This window comes from Delphinus delphis, chromosome 8, assembly GCF_949987515.2.
Source record: "Delphinus delphis chromosome 8, mDelDel1.2, whole genome shotgun sequence".
Classification (NCBI taxonomy): domain Eukaryota; kingdom Metazoa; phylum Chordata; class Mammalia; order Artiodactyla; family Delphinidae; genus Delphinus; species Delphinus delphis.
This window is the reverse complement of record NC_082690.1, coordinates 84,972,359-84,985,578: the sequence shown is the minus strand read 5'-3', so window position 1 is coordinate 84,985,578 and position 13,220 is coordinate 84,972,359. Positions and strand designations below refer to the sequence as shown.

General features: G+C 36.1%; 1 protein-coding gene across 1 annotated transcript in view; it reads left to right on the top strand.

The window, feature by feature from the left end:
• Positions 1 to 13,220, top strand: part of CCDC73 (coiled-coil domain containing 73) — a 105,520-nt gene that overhangs the window by 90,151 nt on the left and 2,149 nt on the right. The window contains exons 14-16 of the mRNA XM_060018646.2: positions 3,894 to 4,080; positions 5,163 to 6,668; positions 9,702 to 9,835. Coding sequence (XP_059874629.1) covers positions 3,894 to 4,080; positions 5,163 to 6,668; positions 9,702 to 9,835 — 1,827 coding nt within the window. The remainder of the gene's footprint in view (positions 1 to 3,893; positions 4,081 to 5,162; positions 6,669 to 9,701; positions 9,836 to 13,220) is intronic.

Here is a 13,220-nt window from a genome sequence, read left to right as displayed (position 1 = left end):
CCACTATCTATTTCCAAAACTTGCATCATCCCAGACAGAAATTGTGTAACCATAAATCAATAACTTCTGATTTTCCCCTCTCCCCAGGTAACCTCTAATCTACTTTCTGACTCTATGAATTTGTCTATTCTATATTTTTTATATAAATAGAATTGTACAATATTTGTCCTCTTTGTCTGGCTTCTTTCATTTAGATGATGTTTTCAAAGTTCACCGATGTTGTAGCACTTCATTCCTTTTTATGGCAGAATAATATTCCATTGTATGGATACACTACATTTTGTGTGTCCATTCTTCTGTTTTGGTTTATTTAAAAAATAAATTTATTTATTTAATTTATTTATTTTTGGCTGTGTTGGGTCTTCATTGCTACGTGCGGGCTTTCTCTAGTTGCGGTGAGCAGGGGCTACTCTTTGTTGTGGTGCACGGGCTTCTCATTGTGGTATCTTCTCTTGTTGCAGAGCACAGGCTGTAGGTGCGCAGGCTTCAGTAGTTGCAGTGCACGGGCTCAGTAGTTGTGGGTCGCGGGCTCTAGAGCACAGGCTCAGTAGTTGTGGCACACAGGCTTAGTTGCTCCGTGGCATGTGGGATCTTCCTGGACCAGGGCTCAAACCCATGTCCCCTGCACTGGCAGGCAGATTCTTAACCACTGCATCACCAGGGAAGCCCCATTCTTCTGCTGATGGACACTTAGGCTTTCACCTTTTGGCTGTTGTGAACATTAGCATACAACTATCTGTTTGAATCTCTGCTTTTAATTTTTGGAAGGTATATACTGAGGAGTGGCACCAAGTGATTCCCACCTCCTGGTGTTCATGTTCCTTTGTAATACCCTCCACTGAGTGTGAGTTGGATTTAGTAACTTGCTTCTAGTTAATAGACTATAGCAGAAGTGATGCAATGTTACAATTCTTCTGAGATTAGGTTACAAGAAGACTGTGGTTTCTGTGAGAGCGTGGGTGAACACGCTCTCTGTCTGTCAGTCTGTGTCTGTCTCTCCGCCTCTCTCTCTTTCTGAGCCGTGTAAAGAAGTCCCAGCTATCCTGCCAGAGAGGCCACATAGTGAAGAGGGGCTCTGGAGGATGAAAGGCCACATAAAAGAGAACTGAGGCACTCCTCCACCCAACAGCCCCCACAGCTGCTAGCCACGGGAGTGAGCCTTCTTAGAAACAGAACCTCCAGCTCCAGTTAAAGTTTCAGACGACAGACAGCTTGACTAGACCCTCATGAGAGACCCAGGTCAGAACCATCAAGCCAAGCCATTCCTAAGTTCCTGACCCATCAAAACTATGGGATAATAAATGTTTGCTGTTATAAACCACCAAATTTGAGGTATTTGTTATACAGCAGTGGATAACTCTTAAAATGGTTGACCCCAGAACAACTCCAGGGTTAGGGGCACCACCTCTCAGAGCAGTCAAACATCTGTGTATAACATATAGTTGACCCTTCATATACGCGGTTCCTCCATATCGATGGTTCAGCATCCACAGTTTCAACCAACTGCAGATGTGTAGTGCTGTAGTATTTACTATTGAAGAAAACCTGTGTATAACTGGACCTGTGCGGTTCAAAGCCATGTTCAAGGGTCAACTCTGTAAGTATCCTTCTAGGGTTTCACAGTTAATAGGTACTGAAACAGGATTTGAACCTATATTTATCCAACTCCAAAGCTCCTGGTAACCACCATACTATTTTTCTCCATCTCCTTTGCAAACTCCTCCTTTGCAAGGTTCCCTTCCCCTGCCTCTCCCTTGGGGATTTTCATTAGCATTTTATTCTTTATTCTCTTTCTTCTTAAAATATACTCTTTTTTTTTTTTTTTTTTTGCGGTACACGGGCCTCTCCCGTTGCGGACACGCAGGCTCAGCGGCCATGGCTCACGGACCCAGCCACTCCACGGCATGTGGGATCTTCCCGGACCGGGGCACAAACCCGTGTCCCCTGCATCGGCAGGCGGACTCTCAACCACTGCGCCACCAAGGAAGCCCTTAAAATATACTCTTAATCAGTCGTATCAACTTGTATGTCTTCAGCTGCCCTCTATCTGCCAGAAATTTTCAAATCTACATTTCCAGCTCAGTTTTCTCTTAAAAGTTCCAGTTCTATACATCTAAATGTTCATTAGACATCTCCCACCTTTTTGTCTTACTAACTCTTCAAACTCGAGAGATTTAAAAGAAAATTTTTTAATTATTTTTTTAATTTTTTGGCTGCATTGGGTCTTCGATGCCGTAAGCGGGCTTTTCTCTAGTTGCGGTGAGCAGGGGCTACTCCACCTTGCAGTGCGTGGGATTCTCATTGCAGTAGCTTCTCTTGTTGCAGAGCATGGGTCCTAGGGTCGTGAGCTTCGGTAGTTGTGGTGTGTGGGCTCAGTAGTTTGTGGCTCATGGGCTCTAGAGCGCAGGCTCAGTAGTTGTGGTGCACAGGCTCAGTTGCTCCGTGGCCATGTGGGATATTCCCGGACCAGGGATGGAACCCGTGTGCCCTGCATTGGCAGGCAGATTCTTAACCACTGCGCCTCCAGGGAAGTCCCATCAAGAGATTTAAAATGAACTCGTGATATTTCTCTAAACCTCCTACTCCTGTTTTCTAGCTCAGTAAATAACACCCACCCATCACCTAGGTACCTAATCCAAACTCTGCAAATCAGTCTCGACTCTCCTCTCAGTTTTCATAACCAATCATTCAACAGTTGATATTAGCTTAATAAATAATTCATGAATCTATTCAGGCTTTTCATCTTTGCTGATATCACCTGGACTACTGTGGCATTCTTACGACGCATCTCTCTGCCTCTTGTTGTTTCCCCTTAATTCAGTGTTTTTCAGACTTCTAAGTGCAGCCTGTTAGTGGTACATGGAAATCAGTCTGGTGGTTTCGTGACTGGCATTCCTTTAGAAATGAAATAAAATAATGTAACATAGAAAACATTAGAATGTATCTCATTGAGTTGGTGTTACTTGGTATGCTCATTGTGTTGTAAAACATATTTATTTCTTATTGCAGGTTTTAAACAGTGAAGTTTGGAAAACATTAATCCATTCTTTATACTGCAGTCAGAATGGTCTTTCCAATCAGCTCATATTAATCACCTTGCCTAAATCCTTCAGTGACTTCTCATTGACTTCCTGGTAGAGTTAGAACTCCTTAGTATGCTATATTGGGCCCTTAATGACCTAGGCCTAGTTCAAGCCTCATTTCTCTCCATTCTTCTCCCAGCATCTAAGCTCAAGCTGAAGTAAATCCCAAGTAGTTCCACGAAGTAAAACTACATGAAGAGACTATAATTTTGTTTGCTTTTAACATCTGTGAATGCCATTTGTTCTCCCTGGAGTGCCTGCTTATCCCCATCTATATTAAAATTGCCTGTCATTCCTTTTACTATCTTCCCCAGTGGACCATAAGTTTTTTGAGGATAGGGACTATATTTTGTTCATCATTGTATCCCAAAGCCTAGTGCAGTGCTTCCATGTAATATGTGCTCAATATTTAGGGGGAATAAAAAGATGTTGAATTGATTCACTATTTTAAAGATACATAAAAATACCAAACACTCAAAACAATTTGCCTGCCATGACTACTTTGCTTTTAATAAAGGAGTAGTTCTTAATATGGTATTATATAATAATGTGGAATGCATGTTTGAAAACATCTAAGGCTCTCCATTTTATTTAACTATGATAGACTATACAAAATGAACTTACAGTGATCTTGTTACAAAGAACAGTATATTAAATTTAGTCAAAAAATCATTTGGCTTTCAAATAGAAATTGCTGGATGGTTGAACTGAAATATAGATTCCACTTTCATTAGCAAAGTTTGTTCAAATGTTTTATACTTTTTAACAGTCTGTTTTTACATTAAAGGAAACTTTTCTATTTTACACTAGAACCTTCCAGAAGTAAATACTGAAATGTCAGTGGAAAAATCAGAAAACACCATCATACAGAAATATAATTCCAGGCAAGAAGTAAGGGAAGAAAATACTGAGAGTTGTTGTTTAGACACTGAATACAGAGAAAAGGAGGAAAAGAAAGAAGCCCCATTTATAGAAGAAATCACTATAGGTGATGAAGGTAACCTAAGGTTACATTGATATTTTCTAATTTTTATATTGATCATTTTAGGGGAATATAAGTTACAGTCTTTGCTTTGAGGACCTAGTAGTATAATTGGAGAAATACTTTTCCATTTGTATGTGTCTTAACAAAAGTACTTGTATGTCTTTTGAGCTATTCTTCAATAGAGTCAATATTAGGGAGAAAAATACATTTTTGCTTTCCCTTCTCATCACTTATTCATTGGCTTTTTGCATTCTGGTTTCTGCCTTCACTGATTTGCCAAGAATGAGCTACCAATAACCTTTTGATGACCAGACTCCAGAGCACTTTTCTTAGTTCAAATGACCTTTCTGTAACCATTGAAAATTTGACTGATTCGTCCATATTGAAAAAGAGTGGTTTAAAGAAGGTAGTTTGAAGTTTGTTCAAACCTAGGCTGAACAACCACTTGGTGGAGATGTTGTAGAGAGAATGATGGATTAAAAAGACCCTTCATGCCCTAAATTTGTAGTCCAGATTATTGTAACTATACTGAAATTTTGAAATCTATGGTTAAAACCCAGATGAATAAAATTAATATCTTAAGTAGATATTCTATATATTTTGCCCAAAAGTATTCCAAATTTTAAAAATATTTACAAGGTAGTGAGTAAGAAAGTGATGATTATTAGTCTTGAAGAAACCAGCTAGCAATTTCTGCATCTATGTAGTAAGAGAAATTACAATATGACCGTTAGAGTAAATTAATTTTTATCTAATCAGCTGTGTGTTTATATGGAATTGTACCATATGCCCAAAAGGAAGCAACAGACTAGAGAAATAACCTTTTTGTAATGCCCTCAACTTAACTTTTTTAAGCCAAAAATACTTTTGCTGTTATGAAATAAAAATTTAGTGTGAATAGAGTCCAACATTTTAGCATGCTTATTAAAGGGAACTCAATATTTATATAAAATTGGTGTCATTATGTTTGTGTAATAGCTTGCCAGTGAAATATTTAAAGCTAAATATGTTTTTATAAAAATAGTTAACATGCATTTTATAAAAGCAGGCTTTTGTGTATAACCCAAAAATTTACTGTGTTCTCATTATAACAGACTTACAACCTTTTGAAAAAAGCCCCAAGAAGAAAATTAATACTATTGTACCTCAGAATGAAAATCAAAGTGAAATCTCCCTAAGCAAAACCCTCAGCATAGAAAAAGAATTAATCAGTCAAGGACAAACCTTGGATGTTACTGACTTTACAAAAGTGGTTACTACAGAAATACAAGACAAGGTGGACTTGGAAAAAGATAATGGGTGTACAGAATTTAAATCACCAAATATTTCTTTTTTAGTGGCAGATATATCAATAGAAAGAGAAAAGATACATCCAGAAAGAACTGAAGGATTAGATCATCACCATGCAGATGTACACCTGGGGGTTGAAAATAACAGAACATCATTTAACAGTATTTTAGATGAGATGGCTTGCAATACAAATCATGAAAAAGATGTTTCTGAAGATGAACCGTTCAAACAACAATTCAGATTGCTTCCAGGGACTCAAGAAAATGACACGGAGAAGGAAATTACAAATAGTTGCCAAACCAAAGCAGATTTGGATTCATCTCTAGATGTAAAAAGGAATCTTGTCCAGTGTCAGAAATACAATTTACCGGATTCAAGGAATGTTATGTTAGATGATAAACAATGTAAAATAAGACAAATACAACTGTTAAATAAAAAAAGTGAATGTAGCGTATTGCCATTTAAAGAAATTTCAGATTTTCGGCAAGTTGGTGATGATACTTCAGAGCAACCTGAACTAATTATTCCCTGTGATATAGCAATCAACCGCCCCATTTCTTCTGCTGTTTTCAGTGACAATTTGAACGTACTTTTAAAGAATTCAGATAAAAATGTTAATATTATGCCTGTGTTGGTGACACCCAACTCAAGCCCTGTGAAAAGAACTATATATAGGAAAAATGTGAATGATATGCATAACAGTCAAGTTAAGAACTGTTTGGGGTATCTAGAAGACAATGTGACTGTTTCCCATCTTCAGACTAACAATGAGAATGTAGATGCTTCACAAGCCAAAGATATGAAAACTGCTATTCTTGTGAAAACTTCCACAGAAATACAGTTTTCCAGTAAAGAGAGTCAGATTGATGAGAATCAGAGAACTGAAGTAAAAAAAAATGACCTCTTCCCTAATGAAAGACAGCATACATTGTTAAATAGTACAGAGAAAACAGAGTCATTAAATGACATTGTTTCAGGAAAAATTTACAGTGAAGGACAGCTGGAAGAATCATGTCCATTTCACATAAAGCCATCTGGAGATTTAGTAAACAGAAGTGGAAGGTCAGCCTTTGATCTTTCAACTTCAGATAAAAAAACTGAGAAAACTCTAGTATATGTGAATTTTTTAGACCCCAGTTCCTGGCCAAAAGTAAATCAAATTGAAAGTCAAACAGTGAGCACTTCAACATCTAGCATTCCTTTGTTGCTGAAGAAGAGACCAATAGGTCTATTAGAAAACAAAAAGATGGTTTCGTTGACACCTTGTAAAAATGTTGGTGTGGATGATGACGGGAAGGATAGCGGACCAGGTAAGAAAATAAGGGTTATGTTTTAATTCTTTTAAAATTTGTATTTCTACTTATTGGTAAAAATTTTCCAGATTGTTTAAAATGAAAATTTATTTATATTACTATATATATAAGTATTTTTTTTGCCTAAACCTAAAAGACTCCTTATATGTATTGATATATATGTAAAAGTAGGAAAAGTTTTATTTAAATGGAAGTGGACTTATTTTCACCTAAATCTGAGCCAGTATTATCAACATGTACAGAGGTCAATTGCATTTTGGAAATTAAAAAAAAAAATCCTTTCATTATCAAAGAACTGAAAATAGCAAAAACATCCACAAGTCTGGGTCATTAATTTTAAATTAGGAACATCTACCTAATCCAAATCTCTTTTTTTACTTTCTAGAGCAAATGCAGTGAAGTTGTTGATACGGCTTCTGCCAGTGTTATGTTTACTCCTTTTCTTTCTATACTAAAAAAAAAAACCCAAAAAACATACCCAAAAAAACCCAAACTTCCTTCTCTCAGAACTATGTTTTAGTTTCTCTCCTATGTTGTCACTTTCTTCTCCCAATTTTTTCCCTCTTTCCTTAATTTTTCTATTTTTATCTGTCCCTTCACCAGCACCACAAATCTAGCTTTGTTCTTTTATTTTGCAAGTAATAGTGAGGTGTAACATTAATACCTTTCATATCATTGATATTTATCACTGTTTGAAACACTTTAAATTGAATCCCTTAATAATTATATGCCTGTATTAATATATTCAAATATTAAATAGTTCAGATAGTGGAGACTGTTTTACTCTTTCAAACCACCACATGAAATAACAATGTGCAAGTTTTGCTTTAAAAATCCTCCAGGAAAAGGGAGCTCTCTTGCACTGTTGGTGGGAGTGTAAATTCATACAGCCACTATGGAGAATAGTATGGAGGTTCCTTAAAAAACTAAAAATAGAACTACCATATGACCCAGCAGTCCCACTACCGGGCATATACCCTGAGAAAACCATAATTCAAAAAGAGTCATGTACCACAATGGTCATTGCAGCACTATTTACAATAGCCAGGACATGGAAGCAACCTAAGTGTCCATGAACAGATGAATGGATAAAGATGTGGCATATATATACAATGGAATATTACTCAGCCATAAAAATAAACAAAATTGAGTTATTTGTAGTGAGGTGGATGGATACAGAGTGAAGTAAGTCAGAAAGAGAAAAACAAATACCGTATGCTAACACATATGTATGGAATCTAAAAAAAAAAAAAAAGGTTCTGAAGAACCTAGGGGCAGGACAGGAATAAAGATGCAGACATAGATAATGGACTTGAGAACACGGGGAGGGGGAAGGGTAAGCTGAGACGAAGTGAGAGAGTGGCATGGACATATATACACTACCAAACGTAAGATAGCTAGTAGGAAGCAGCCACATAGCACAGGGAGATCAGCTTGGTGCTTTGTGTCCACCTAGAGGGGTGGGATAGGGAGAGTGGGAGGGAGACGCAAGAGGGAGGAGATATGGGGATATATGTATATGTATAGCAGATACACTTTGTTATACAGCAGCAACTAACAACAATATAAAGCAATTATACTCCAATAAAGATGTTAAAAAAAAACACCAAAGTATAGGAAACTTGGTAAGTTATAACAGAAGAATCTTAAATGGATTGCAGTTTACCTAAAACTTAGATCATTCTTAAAATAATCAGAAACAAGATTATAAAACAATTTTTTTAATCCTCCAGAATTAAAAAAAAATAGGGAGAGAGGTAAATGGATGAAATACGTGACTTAATATTGAAGTACTGAAGGTGGGTGATGAGTACATTGATGTTCATATCCTTCATTGTCGTGTATTTGAAAATTTTAATATTGAAGATATTTTAACATAGAGATATACTACATAACATATATAGGTGCTGTATAAATGTAACTTAAAAATAACTATTGTTTAAGAAGTATGATCATGATAAAAATATGTTTATTTTGCTAATAGCAATCTCATAGTTAAAGTTGTTAAGGTTGTCGTAGACAGTCTTAGATTTTACGGGAACTTTGCCTGTTTAACAATACGTGTCTAGACCCAGTGAAGAAATATGGATTACAAGGAAAGCTTTGCATGGCCTTCTGACTTAACAGGCTTCTTTTAAAAAGGAAATTGAGAAAATTTTAAAAAGAAAATGTGGGAATTAAAAGCAAAATAAGTATATCTTGTTTACTGGCATGAGTGGAGAAGTAATATAGGGGAAAATAGAAAACACCAAAACACTGTAAAATCTCACTTCACAAACTGTAATTTTCCTGATATAATAAAATGTATTAAACTTCAGATTCCATTAATTTTGTCTGTCAAATGCTGTGGTTAGTTTAATGCTGTTAGTCAATGGACTGGTCTAACATTTACCATTTTCTCACAAGTCCTTCTAAATTAAATCTCAATCATATAAATTAGGATGGAAGGAGAGATGACTAAAATTCTGTAGAAATTCAACTTGTAAAATACTCAGACTTATAAAAGATACTCCTAAATATCTTTTAACCTTACATGTTTCTCTAAATCATTGTTATCTATTTATTAAAGCCCAATGACCCCCTACTAGACAGCCCTTCGTTGGATTTTTTATCATGGCCAATTTCTTTTTAAATATATTTTACAAATCTGACTTTCAGTTGGTTCAGACTTTTCCCTTTGAATTGGTAAGATGTTCACTATATAAATGTTTATATGTGTAGTCAGTGCAGTAACCAGGGGAATAAGGATAACATTTTAAGGTATGTTATATTGCTTTAGAAGATATTCATACCATGTCACTAATTTTAATGTGAAATCAGCAGGTTTTAGAAAGTAGCAATAAAAAAATTGTTTTCTGAAATGAAATACCTAATGTAAGGGCAAACCCTATGGAAACCAGTGTTCAAACTGAGAAGAAAATAGAAATTGTTACTTTTTAAATACAAAGCATAGGATCAGAAAAAAGTTTAGTCCCTAAAATGAGTGCCTGGAGAATAAAATTTAGTTGTCATTTCCTTTTTGTCAACCAGATAGTACCAGCATTAACAGAGTTGCTGACATTTTGAATAACTCGAGTATTCATCCAGATCCCAGGAGAGAGCCCAGTGAAGAGAGGAATGCAATTGCAAAGACTTTTTGTGATTCTTCTTTTCCCACAGAACACGTAAGTCAATTAAAAATATTGCGGAGCAGACCTTAGTGAGCTAATTCTACAGATATGTGTAGAACTGTGTGCATCTGGATGCTTTAAGACCTAACTGATCTTCAAAATAATATCAAGAGGGCAACATGGCACCATTTTTCACAATTAAGTTTGATGGAAAACAGCAGGAAAAAGTCACAGTGTATAAATCAAATAGATATAATCCAGCCTGTTTTGGGAAGGAGAGTGTGAGGTAGTGTATTAAGTACTTATATTTTTTAGTCACCTAAGTTTAGGAATAGTGGCATTTGAGCATTTATTTATTTATTTAAACTATTAAAAAAATAGTTCACTCATTTGAGCATTTAAAATTTTAATAAAAGATGCCTTAAATAATCTAATCAATAGAGTTCAGTTGTTTTTAATAGTGCTTAAGTTAATTTATATTATTTTGGGAAACTGACTATTGCAAAGGAAGAATTTGTCTATTTTAAATTAATTCAATTAAAACACAGTATGTGAAAGGATCAAATATTCATAAATATATCAAGTATGGATATAAATATTAAGCAAAGTATTTGTAGAGATTATTTGGCTCCAAGAGTCCATTTATCATATGAAAAGCAAGTAACTACAACTGACAGATTTTTTTTTTGGAAAATCTGTAAGTTTTTTAACTTACTGTGCAAAACTTTAGTGCAAAAAAGACTGTATTAAAAAAAAAAGGCTGTTATTTTTCAAAATCTAAAAAACAATTACAGGTATAACTGCTAAAAGGTAACCTAAAAAGTTTAGGAAAAATGACAAAAAAAACAACTGCATAGTCACTGTATATTTTAAATTTTAGAGATGCACATTAAACAACTTTTCCTTTAGCACATCTAAAGTGAAAATTATAATACTAACACAGGCTTAACAAGTAATAGGTTCTAACAGTACATTTAATTTCCATTTTTAAATTGGAGAAACCTCAAGATAGCATAACTCTCCCTTTGGGAAAGTTGAAACTAAAATCAGGATCTACCTTTTCCACCTTTGCATAACTGAGCTCAAAAACAAATCGTTTCAGCTTGATGTTCAAGTGTACAATCTTTAAACTATGGTAACTAAAGCGCAGTGGGCCGGGCACTGGGAAATCTAAGTTCTTACCTTGGCTAATTGGACAAGTCATAGAATCAAAGCAAAAGCAAAAAGAAGCTTGAGTATCAAAGCTAGACACCCATTCTAATTGGGTTGAATACTTAATACTTCTAATTGTCCTGTTTCAAACAGTTTAAGGGTATGATGGAACATTTCACATCCCCCTTTCAAGCCCATTTTTATAATAAACCCAATAGGGAAGTTCTTTGTATCTGATTCCTAATGCCTTTTCTGTTAATTAATGTTGTTAAGAATTTATATTTATAGAATTTAAAACTCTTTCGTAGAAGTATTCCCACAACAGTCCTACATCTTTAAAAACAGATGAGGCAGGGCTTCCCTGGTGGCGCAGTGGTTGGGAGTCCGCCTGCCGACGCAGGGGACGCGGGTTCATGACCCGGTCCGGGAGGATCCCACATGCTGCGGAGCGGCTGGGCCCGTGGGCCATGGCCGCTGAGCCTGCGCGTCTGGAGCCTGTGCTCTGCAACGGGAGAGGCCACAACATTGAGAGGCCCGCATACCGCAAAAAAAACCCCAAAAAACAGATGAGGCAGTGACACAAATGTGAAGTAATTTTCCAAACTGAGTAATTTTCCAAAGTCATTAGGAACACAGTCTGCAGTGGACTTTGACTAGGTATCTTGGCTCTTAGTTGCATGCTACATAACCTTCTCAATTTTCATAATATAAAAAATTTCTTCTCAAAATACTGGTGTATGTAAAACACTAAATGTCTGTTTAGCTAAGTGATTATCACTAGGCATCACGCACTATGCTATGTATCATTGTCCCAGCTGAACCTTGATTACCAATTAACATCTAATGTGGGACAAATTTAAAAGCAGATCAACTCTTGCCTAGTCTACTGAAAATGCTTTGATCCCTGGATTAAACCAGGCCAATCTAGTCTCTTTATGATGCCTGTTTACTTGCTTACATACACTTTTCTAAAATCAGGGGCTGTTGAATGACAGCTGGAGGGCCAAACGCAGCCAACTGCTTTGCTTTGCCTGTAGTTCTGTGGCTGCTTTTGTATTGCAATGACGGAATCAAGCAGTTGAGACCACTTGGCTCACAAAGCCAAAAAAATTTACTCTGGCTCTTTACAGAAAAAGTTTGCCAACTTCTGTTCCAAATGAAAAGTGAATTTTATGAAGACTTATAGCCAGGGAGGGGAAGACTTAGCCAGGGAAGACTTACAGCCAGGGAAGACTTATAGAAAGGGAATATAAGTTCTTTACATTTTTCAACATATTTTTATGCATACTGTCCACATCAATCCTGTAAAATTCTGGGTAGTTATTATGAGCTAATCCACTTTTCCCCTACAGATCCAGAGCAAGATGAAGAGTGTTTTTTATTCTTAGAGCAGGGGTTAGGTTGGTAGCCTGCTGCAATCTTGATAATACCCAGGAATGATGGGAGAGAGGGGCCAGAGTAAGCAAAGAAAGCCACTTATTTTACACAGCCAGTGATATTAGGTTCATTTAAGTTAATTTTTTTTAACATCTTTATTGGAGTATAATTGCTTTACAATGGTGTGTTAGTTTCTGCTTTACAACAAAATAAATCAGTTATATATATATACATATGTTCCCATATCTCTTCCCTCTTGCGTCTCCTGCAGGCTTATAAACTTTAAAATTACATCTTCTTTCTCTCTACAGCCAATCCTTACTGCCCCTCCCACCAAGTAGGTAAAGGGAAACAAACTAAAGCAGATATGTATAAATGTCTCCTTCCTTTTTCAAGATTAAAAGTCAAGGAATCAGGATTTTGGAAAATTAGGTGATTTGTACTTGATATCAAATGCACCAAAACGCTTCTAGCATTTTGTTGGCAAAGCAGGACCATTATGTTATATAGATCATCAATCATTTTACTCCAAAATCAGTAGCAACCTACATTTAGATTTGGTCTATTTCTCTGTAACTATTCTCAGTAGTGCATGAAACTGACACACTGCCCATTGCACTTAGGAAGCAGGTTCTCAGTGTTGCATGGATGTCTAACATTCATTTTGGCCCTGTGAGCTACATGAAGTACGCTGAACACTTATATGCCAGATATTATGAGAAATATACATTTATGCGCATTTTTATCTATTATGTTACTCTTTACAATAACAGCATTTTCTAACTAAAAGAAGCTGATGAGAAAACTGAGGCCCACAAAAGTTAAACGACTTAAGGTCTCTTGGTGGTCCTGTGCTGATACTTTTTTCATCTGTTATTTCATAGGAACATAGGCAATCAGACAAATAAGA